The 10,532-nt window shown below is 38.0% G+C and overlaps 1 protein-coding gene across 1 annotated transcript in view; it reads left to right on the plus strand.

The window, feature by feature from the left end:
* LOC127419720 (LIM domain kinase 2-like) overlaps positions 1-10,497 on the plus strand; it is a 54,816-nt gene extending 44,319 nt beyond the window's left edge. Inside the window, exons 9-16 of the mRNA XM_051661376.1 lie at positions 1,693-1,779; positions 2,059-2,190; positions 2,773-2,829; positions 3,175-3,240; positions 3,730-3,907; positions 5,904-5,959; positions 6,220-6,377; positions 8,026-10,497. Of these exons, the coding sequence (XP_051517336.1) occupies positions 1,693-1,779; positions 2,059-2,190; positions 2,773-2,829; positions 3,175-3,240; positions 3,730-3,907; positions 5,904-5,959; positions 6,220-6,377; positions 8,026-8,188 (897 nt within the window). The 3' untranslated portion in view covers positions 8,189-10,497. The remainder of the gene's footprint in view (positions 1-1,692; positions 1,780-2,058; positions 2,191-2,772; positions 2,830-3,174; positions 3,241-3,729; positions 3,908-5,903; positions 5,960-6,219; positions 6,378-8,025) is intronic.
* Positions 10,498-10,532: the final 35 nt, after the last annotated feature.

Consider the following 10,532-nt stretch of genomic DNA (forward strand, 5'->3'; position numbering starts at 1 on the left):
GTTTAAGACACATTCATGGAGCAGAACGTCATACAGTGCATCCGGAAAGTATTCACAGCGCTTCACTTTTTCCACATTTTGTTATGTTACAGCCTTATTCCAAAATGGATTAAATTATTTTCCTCAAAATTCTACAAACAATACCCCATAATGACAACGTGATAGAAGTTTGTTTGAAATCTTTGCAAATTTATTAAATAAAAAACGGGAAATAAAATCACATGTACATAAGTATTCACAGCCTTTGCTCAATACTTTGTTGAAGCATCTTTGGCACCAATTACAGCCTCAAGTCTTTTTGAGTATGATGCTACAAGCTTGGCACACCTATTTTTGGGCAGTTTCTCCCATTCTTCTTTGCAGGACCTCTCAAGCTCCATCAGGTTGGATGGGGAGCGTCGGTGCACAGCCATTTTCAGATCTCTCCAGAGATGTTCAGTCGGGTTCAAGTCTGGTCTCTGGCTGGGCCACTCAAGGACATTCACAGAGTTGTCCCATAGCCACTCCTTTGTTATCTTGGCTGTGTGCTTAGGGTCGTTGTCCTGTTGGAAGATGAACCTTCGCCCCAGTCTGAGGTCCAGAGCGCTCTGGAGCAGATTTCATCAAGGATGTCTCTGTACATTGCTGCATTCATCTTTCCCTCGATCCTGACTAGTGTCCCAGTTCCTGCCGCTGAAAAACATCCCCACAGCATGATGCTGTCACCACCATGTTTCACTTAGGGATGGTATTGGCCAGGTGATGAGCGGTGCCTGGTTTCCTCCAGACATGACGCTTGCCATTCAGGCCAAGAGTTCAATCATTGTTTCATCAGACCAGATAATTTTGTTTCTCATGGTCTGAGAGTCCTTCAGGTGCCTTTTGGCAAACTCCAGGTGGGCTGTCATGTGGTTTTTACTGAGGAGTGGCTTCCGTCTGGCCACTCTACCATACAGGCCTGATTGGTGGAGTGCTGCAGAGATGGTTGTTCTTCTGGAAGGGTCTCCTCTCTCCACAGAGAAACGCTGGAGCTCTGTCAGAGTGACCATCGGGTTCTTGGTCACCACCCTGACTAAGGCCCTTCTCCCCCGATCGCTCCATTTGGCCGGGCGGCCAGCTCTTGGAAGAGTCCTGGTGGTTCCAAACTTCCATTTACGGATGATGGAGGCTACTGTGCTCATTGGGACCTTCAATGCTGCAGAAATTTTTCTGTACCCTTCCCCAGATCTGTGCCTCAATACAATCCTGTCTCGCCGGTCTACAGACAATTCCTTGGACTTCATGGCTTGGTTTGTGCTCTGACATGCACTGTTAACTGTGGGATCTTATATAGACAGGTGTGTGCCTTTCCAAATCATGTCCAATCAACTGAATTTACCACAGGTGGACTCCAATCAAGTTGTAGAAACATCTCAAGGATGATCAGTGGAAACAGGATATACCTGAGCTCAATTTTGAGTGTCATGGCAAAGGCTATGAATACTTATGTACATGTGTTTTTTTTGTTTTGTTTTTTTATTTTTATTTTTATTTTTTTATTTTATAAATTTGCCTTTGGAATAAGGCTGTAACATAACAAAATGTGGAAAAAGTGAAGCGCTGTGAATACTTTCCGGATGCACTGTAAATCATTCAGTTCTGGTATTTTTTTCAAAAATGGGATCGGTTCTGAATTTGTTCTAACAACCCTAATACTGTGTCTTCTTTCTGTAGGTGACTCATAAAGCCACAGGTGAGGTGATGGTCATGAAGGAGCTGATCCGCTGTGATGAAGAGACACAGAAAACATTCCTAAAGGAGGTAAGATGATATTCCCTCTACTTTTTTTATGGCTGTTTTTCATTCTTCCATCTGATTACCACTTAATCTTTTCCTTCGTCTCACTATGTTGTCTGGTCTGGGTCAATATCAGGGTGTGATTTAAACAGAAGATAAAGCAGAGCTATTTGGCACCATGCTTTAGGGTTTGTGATTTTCTTTAGAGGAAAAGAGACTTAGGCCAAATTTATCCAGTCTTTATTTAGTATGTATCACTTCAAGAATCTTATCAATTAGTATTTCTGTTTCTCTCTCATTCAGGTTAAAGTGATGAGAAGTCTTGATCACCCACATGTTTTGAAGTTCATCGGTGTTCTGTACAAAGACAAGCGACTCAATCTGATAACGGAGTTCATTGAGGGAGGCACTCTGAAGGATTTTATCAGAGACACGGTGCGTCCTAGTTTAGAATTCCCTTTCCTTCCACAGTAAATCATCTGTTAGTGTGTTAATATTTGTGACTGTCTCGACTCACCCGAGATGAACTTTTCAAAGATTAAAGAAGAGGGACAGGGAATAGGGGCTGGAAAACACACTTTAAACAGTTGGTGAAATGAGAGAGTGAAAATGCAGCCGTGTTGTTGCATGGCATGAGAGATAAAGGAGGTAAGAAGTGTTTCCAGGTGAGGGATTCTAGAGGGAATGTTTTCCAGATCACCCACTGATTTTGCTTCAAAATATCGGTTTCAACACCAAACGTACGAATAACAGATGAGATACAGGGAGATGCCTATCTCTCTCTCTCTCTTTGTATCTCTTTAGTACACTATAACAATTTCTATAGAAGTCTGCTTGTTATTCGTGTCTGTAATAAGTGGCTGCCATTATGTAACGATTTCCTCTCTTACTCACGGACAGCATAGCGTGCTGTCACACTGCTTTGTATAATAGTGTGGTCAGAAACTAAGCCAGAAATTCATCTTCTCTCTCTTTCTCACTCTCTCTGTCTATCTTCCTCTGTCGCTCTTTCCACAGGATCCATTCCCATGGGAACAGAGAGTTAGTTTTGCAAAGAGCGTTGCAACTGGAATGGTGAGTGATCTCTTGGGTCTGCACACATATAGTAATATTCCCAGTACAACAACAGCTCATATTGTGTAATATTTCAAGCACATTTGGATCAGAAATGGTGATATAAAGCATTAATGCTCATGTAAGGTTTAAATGTAATTAAACATACTCAAGCCACTATTGACACGTTGTTCCCATATGCATTAGTCTTGTTAAAAGATTAATCTAAAGGCGTGGCACTATAAAGCGCAATAAAAGTGCTAATAACTTTTCTGTGTTAATCTGAGTTTTTGTCCTAACCTGCTGCGGCCACGATGAGTTATTTCTGTTTTCTCACATTGATCTATTATTTTCTTATCTTTTTAGGCATATCTGCATTCAATGAGCATCATACACCGAGATCTCAACTCGCACAACTGTCTGGTCAAATTGGTATATGAGAACATTTCCCTTAACTTCACCCATGCCATATATCAGCTTAGATCAAAGTCTAGATTTATTTGCCCTTGCTTTAGAGCGAAGAACCAAGAAACAGGTTTTCATAATCAGCAATAGCTTTCTGGCTTGTGTCAGCACAAACAATAAGGCTAAAGTAGACAAGAACCCAAAAACAACTTGCGCAAAAACACTTGAGCAGGTGGGAGAGGGGTCAGTTCACACTTGAGGATTGTTTAACTTGTGGTTGGTCACTCTGATAAGAATGGGGGGGGGGACTGGTTGGCTTTGTTTTGTTTGATTTTGCTTTTTGTTTTGGTTTGCTTTGTTATTTGTTTTTTGTTTCTTTGTTTTTGATTTTGTTTTGGTTTACTTTTATTTTTGTTTTTTTGTTGCTCTTTTTTACCAATTAACTTGTATCCTAATTGTAGCACATTAAATCTATTCTGTCTATTCATCTTTGCTCTACTTGTCTGACCCCTGCAGGACAACACCGTTGTGGTGGCAGATTTTGGTCTCTCTCGTCTTATCATGGAGGAAAAGGTCAAGCAGCCGCCTCCTGATAAGCCTACCAATAAGAAAAGACTATTCAGACGCACTGACCGCAAGAAACGTTACACGGTGGTAGGGAACCCTTACTGGATGGCCCCAGAGATGCTCAATGGTGAGAAGAATTACATTTATGTTAGTGCTTTTCAATAGACTTTAGTTCAGACTTTGCTGTCGTGATCATGTATTGAATTTGTGAAAGTTGCCAGTGTTTGTGCCCCAAAGATCTGGGCTGGTAACACAAAGGTTGTAGGTTCAGTCCCAGATCAGTTACCTCATACAAAAGGCTTAGGCTACTCTAACCCTGGGTTATAAAGGCCTATCCCAGCATGGGGCTAAAATTGCGCTATCAAAGGTATATAGTGCTCGTTCTGTGCTGTACTTGTCCAATTAATGTTATAAACCTCACAATTATGCAAAACATGACAGTGGCCCTGGTTTTACAAAGGTTAAAGTGTAATTTTTGCAACATAACTACCCAGGATTAACTAGTTACCCAAGGTAAATCATGGTGTGAAAAATGGGAAAAGTTAACCCAGGGTTAAAAATCAATTTTATGTGCAAAAAATCCCAGAAAATCAACAAAAAGCACCTAACCTCAGGATTGCTACAGGGAAACTTGTGCCTGTAATTACTGCACTGTAAGTTACTTTTAATAAAATGCATCAACTATTTGACAAGTAACCAAATACAGTTGCAATCACTCCCCCCCCCCCCCCCAGCATGTAGCTGTTCCTTAAATATGTAAGGCTACACAAGTAATTGCTTTAAAACAAAATTAAGTCATCAGTCTGCAATGGCACTTTTTTAAGTTTTAAAATTTAAGTTTAGCGTTGTAAGCAAAAATGTATTTCTATACAAAAAATGCAATTAAAAATAAGCAGTCTCAAAAGCTAATAGAGGAGATTATTTCATTACACAAGAAAGGTCATGGCTAAAAGTACATTTCCAATAGACAAAGTTGGCAGCACCATTCATATATTTTTTAAATATGGTACAACAGCAACCTTCTTGGGGTGTGGAAGAAAGCAAAACTTCACCAAGGGAAATGTTGACTTGAATATTCAAGAAGTAATTAGGAAAGACCTGTGGAGTCCTGGAAGAAAGTTTTATAGATGTAGACACTAAACTGAAAATGAGTTTTAGACCCATGGGTCAGCAGTACGTCTGGAGTAAGATGACAAGGTGATGACAAGAACGACACCATCCCCACAGTCAAGCATGGAGGTGGGTCAGTCCTGTTATGGGGGTGTTTTGCGGCTGCAGGAAACTGCTATCCTTACTATGTGACTGACACCATGGATTCTTTCACATATCAGGCCATTTTGGCATGAAAAATGTGATGCCTTCAGTGTGTAAATTGAAGCTCGGTGATCACTGGACTTTCCAGCAAGACAATAACATCAAGGATACATCCAAGTTGTCCAAAATCTGGTTCAGGGATAGGTCGTGGAATGTCCTTAAATGGCCCTTTCAGTCCATCATTAAAATCCCATTGCAAACATTTGTTGGGATTTCAAGGAAGCAGTGGCAACACAGAAACCAAAGAATGTCAATGAGCTGGAAGCTTTTGCTCATGAGAAATGTGTAAAAATTCTAATAGAGAGGTGTCTGAAGCCTGAGAATACTTACCTGAAACATTTATTTACTGTTATTAAGGATAAAGGATGCTCCACAAATGATTGACTTTGGGGGTTGAATATTTTTGACATGACATTTGTGGAGAGAATTAGTTATTTTTTTATTTTAAAATTTGGGTAAACTGAATTCTTTGTTCTCAAAATCACTCAAATGTGTATTAAAAACTTACTTTGACTGTTTACTGAGGTTTTAGTTGATGTGTTTTAATTCACATCACCAGAATGTATTGCTGGTCAGGGGGGTTGAATAATTTTTATTGCAACTGTATAGTAGCAGTTTGGCTGCAACTTGTTGACATGTCTTATGCATAATCAGTGCCTAAGGTATTAACGCCTTTATTACTTTCTGATAATATTGTGTTCCAGTTCATTGGCATCATCTTCAATAAACAAAAGTGTTTTTGAGAACAGCTGTACAAGTTTTGCAGACTTGTTTTTCCTGATGGGTGTCTTTTGTCTGTGTGTAAACAGGCAAACGCTATGATGAGAAGGTAGACATATTCTCCTTTGGCATTGTGCTTTGTGAGGTAAGACACTTTTGTTGTGCCAGATTTACAAGGACAGCATGTGCTCTTTCGCACACTGTCATTATTTAAGCGATTGCATTTGAATGTCAGAAATACTGAATACTGAAATAAAATGTTCAACTGGTTGGAGTCACAAGTGCCACATTTCATTTTCTGTTCTATCTGTTATGTAAGAGGAATCTTGAAGGTTTCATAATTTTTCTTTCTCTTTTTTTCCTCCATTTGGACTTTTTTTTTTTTTTTTTCTTCCTGTGCTACAGATTATAGGACAGGTAAATGCAGATCCTGAGTGTCTTCCAAGAACGCTGGATTTTGGGCTCAATGTGCCAAAGTTCATAGAGAAATTCCTTCCTGAGGATTGTCCTCCTGCTTTCTTCCCATTGGCTGTGGCCTGTTGTGACCTCACCCCTGACAACCGGTAGGTGGCCACAGATTTGATTTTGCCACGGATCTGACAACTGTACTTGTCTCTTCAGCAGTGATGGTAGAAGTTGAACAGATGTTAAATGAACATTTACCTGGGGGTGATGTGGCCTTATGATATACAGTCTGATTTAGTTACCGAAAAGTTGGTAGGTTTGAACCCTGCAAGGGAGATCCATGAATTACCACCATTGTGTCCTTGAGCAAGACACTTAACCTCTAGCGGGATTGTACCTGTAATTAATGCCATGCAAGTCACTTTGGATAAAAATGTCTGCTAAATACCTTCATTTTTACTCTGTAATATTAGTAGGAATCCCTTTAACAACTATCATTATTTCCTCTCCAGTAATAACTGTTCTTAACAGGTGAGTAAAATCACTGATGTCACAGTTGAGTCTATTTGAGCATTTTGTTGATCCCTAGTCCAGTCCAGTGCTTAAGTGTAGTGGAGAACAGACCCTTGAACTCTCACACACAGGTGATACTACTAAAAAAAAAAAAAAACACTAGATAACTTGCCAACTTCAAGGATTTGATTGTGGAATCCTCTACTTTGTCATAATTTCCCTTATGTATATATTTATGTAGTGGCATGTGTACATTGGTAGTTGACAGTAATAAGTTGTATTATGTAATTTAACCTTTTTTTTTTTTTTTTTTTCCCCAACATCTAGATTTGCAGTTCAGTTAAATAGTCATGCGATGTGACAGATTAATTTTTAAAAGAACAAATATTCTATATAGTCTCTTGTTTAATATATATATTTATATAAACAATACTGTGCAAAAGTTTTAGGCACTTGTAAAAAATGTTGCATAGTGAGGATGTCTTAAATAATAATGGCATAAATAGTTTTCTCTAATTGACATTATACTAAGTCCAGTAAACATAAAAAAGCTAAATCGATATTTGGTGTGACCACCTTTGCCTTCAAAACAGCACCGATTCTCCTAGGTACACCTGGACACAGTTTTTCTTGGTTTTTGGCAGATGGGATGTTCCAAGCTTCTTGGAGAATTCACCACAGTTCTTCTGTCTATTTAGGCTCTCTCAATTGCTTCTGTCTCTTCATGCAATCCCTGACTCTTTGTTCAGTGGGTGGTTCTGTGCCATCTGTTGCAGGGCTCCCTGTTCATCTATTAAATTTGATATGCAAAAGGAATGTTTTGGAGTATAATATTTAATTTCCTATTGAAAAACTAAAGCTGAAGATATAAATAACCATCCTAAGGCGAATGTTTTTGTGAAACATCCAAGAATTTTGCACAGTACTGCATATACAGTATAATAATTAGGGCTGTCAATTGATTAAACTTTTTAATCAAATTAATTATATGACATGCCGAGCAATTAATCAGTCAGTGGGAGTGATTACTTGCTTTTATTTTTTGCAAGATACTGCTTATATTTGCATTTATGCATTTGGCAAATGCTTTTATCAGACTATGCTGGTGAGCTACAGAAAAATTGCTATCATTGCTTGAAATGTCATATAATGAAATGTCGTATATTACCAATATGCATATAATTTTAGCCCTAGAATGGATTTAAGCTACAGTATTAGCAAAGTCCACTGAAATTGCCCCCCTTATTGTAAGAATACTTCCTCTTACCCGCTCCCTCTTTCTTTCTTCCTCAGGCCAGCTTTTCAGAAGTTGGAGGACTGTTTCGAGGCATTAACTCTGAATCAGGAGTTGGGTATCCCTCTACCGTCTGAGCTGGATGAACTTCAGCAGAAGTTTGTAAGGACTTATGGAGTGAGTGGCATTGCCTCTGAGAACCAGGATAACAACAGGACCTAATCCAATGGCAACAGCTGCCAACATGGGCTGGAACTTTTTTTTTTTATTTTATTTTTTTTTTTTTTTTTGGAGTTTACAGAATTGAGCCAGAACATATATTTTGCATAAAGGGAACATGGACGCTGGTATGCTTTCTAGAGATTGTCATGGCATGCAGACATTGAGGCATTCTTGAACTGCAGAGTGCTGTTAAGGGAACAGGTACATTTCATATATCTTGAACTTCTTTCCGAGGCCGAGTGACACTTTTTTTTCCTTCTGTCTTTCAAACAGACTAAATGGGATGGTTTATTGTTGATTTAACCATTTAACTCAAAACCTATTTGAGTGCCTACCACTGGATGACAAATTTCCCTGATGGAAGTTTCCCCAGTAGTCAGGCACAACTGTCAGATTCATTTCCACAGTGATTTAATGCAACACATATTGACTGAGTTATGAGTTTGATGAAGTGGTTAATACTGTAAATTCCCAGTGTAGCAACGCATTGCATTGATCATTAAGTATTTTGAAGATCGCAAGGATTTTAAAAGCGTTTATGGCTGAATCTCACAAAACCTTTCATAAACGTGTCGGCTCTTAGTTCACCTCAAAATCAAAAGATAGAAATTATATTTTCCTTGAAATGAAGTACAAAAAAGAAAATGAAGCCTATTTTAGGATCATTAAGATTTTTTGCATTGTAACTAGTTCCATGATAACTTAACGAGAATATTACATTTTTATTTGAAAACCGTTTTCAGTTTCCGAACATTGTAATTTTTCATGAAAGTCTCCTTTGCAGTGGAGGAAAATGCTGTTCCAGTGTGAATGAAAGACATAAACATAGCAAAATCAATGTGTTTTTACCCGAAAATGTATTTTTGTGGACTAGCCATTGAGAATAATGGGAATTTAAAAAAAAAATAAAAAAATTACATTTACAGTGCATTAAGTAATGAGAATTTGTGTGACATTTTTCTTAATTGTCATAAAAATAATGTCACATTGAAAAAGAAATCTGTTATGATCCTAAAATAAGCTTTTTTCTTTTCTTTTTTACCCATTTATGTCAATCTAATATGGGTGGTTGTAAGTATTTTGCAGTTATTGGAACTACCTTGAACTCTAGGAAGGTAAATCAAGCATTGTTGAACTAAACTGCCCCCTATGCTTATGTGCACTCAGTCCCTTTCCAGTAAAATAATATATGATTGTTTCTGTACCACTAGCACTTGAGGTCATGACCTCTGTAACTCCATAACCCAAAGACAGAGAGTGAAAAAACTGTTATGAAAGAAAATAACTAGTTTCTGAGTTCTGATTTGGTTTTCCATGTGTGGTTTCCTGGGAATGCTTTTCTATATTGTAGCTACTTGCTACATCAGCTATTTAAAGAAAAACTGGAGTAGTTCATTCCACAGTCATGGACACACCTTATGTTCCAAGGCACAACAAGAGTTTTTTTTTCTATGTATCTAAACCTGCGCTGAAGTTGATCTCTCACTGAGTGAAATAAGTGAGATTGTAATGCTGGATCTTGACCGGCCATTTCAGGGTTTCTGACCCATTTTTGAAAAGGTCTGTAATCAAAACGTCTGCAGTCGCAGATTGGAACTAATGACGTTTTGGGAGGATGTTTGAAAATGTCATTCTAACTTTGATCACAAATGTTTAAATTAAAATCTGGATATATTTTTCATTATGTATAGATTTGAAGAGATCAACAGATGTTGGGATAATGTGGATTTGTAGATCACAAATGTTTGTAGAATGTTAAAAGCATTTTTCTACACTTATCTAAGGTACTGACATGTACAAAATTATAACCACTACATCACTGAATTTCTTACACTGTTTCATGAATAAAAATGAGCAAATAAGTATTGAATGTTTTTATTTACTCTTTTGTCAATAATAATCCACTAATTTTTCCTTAGCGTCTAAACAGCCACAGGGAGGCGCTGTTGTTTTAAGAACTAGGTGGTGGCCGTGGCTATTTCTCCAATATATAGTACGTATACTCTCCATGCTCATTATACTTGGATTACCTAATACGTTTGCCAAAATGTGCAGTTTACAAGGGAGTACACCTTCCATTTCCATCCACCAGATCTTTTTGTTGATTCATTATTTAATTGCACAGCCAAGAGTTGCGGTTTTGTTTATTATTGGGTTAAAAATAACTTTTTAATTAAAAAATGGTAACTGGCAGGTTTAAACATGCGCTTAACGAGGTCACGTGACATCCATGTAGCATGCTGCTGTTTGAACTATGTATACTGTCACGTACTATTTAAAAAGTAGTATTTAGTAATAGACTGTGCAGTATGCTGCTAGTTTTCTGTTCTGAACATTTTATGCC

The sequence above is a fragment of the Myxocyprinus asiaticus genome, chromosome 3 (genome assembly GCF_019703515.2).
Source record: "Myxocyprinus asiaticus isolate MX2 ecotype Aquarium Trade chromosome 3, UBuf_Myxa_2, whole genome shotgun sequence".
Lineage (NCBI taxonomy): Eukaryota > Metazoa > Chordata > Actinopteri > Cypriniformes > Catostomidae > Myxocyprinus > Myxocyprinus asiaticus.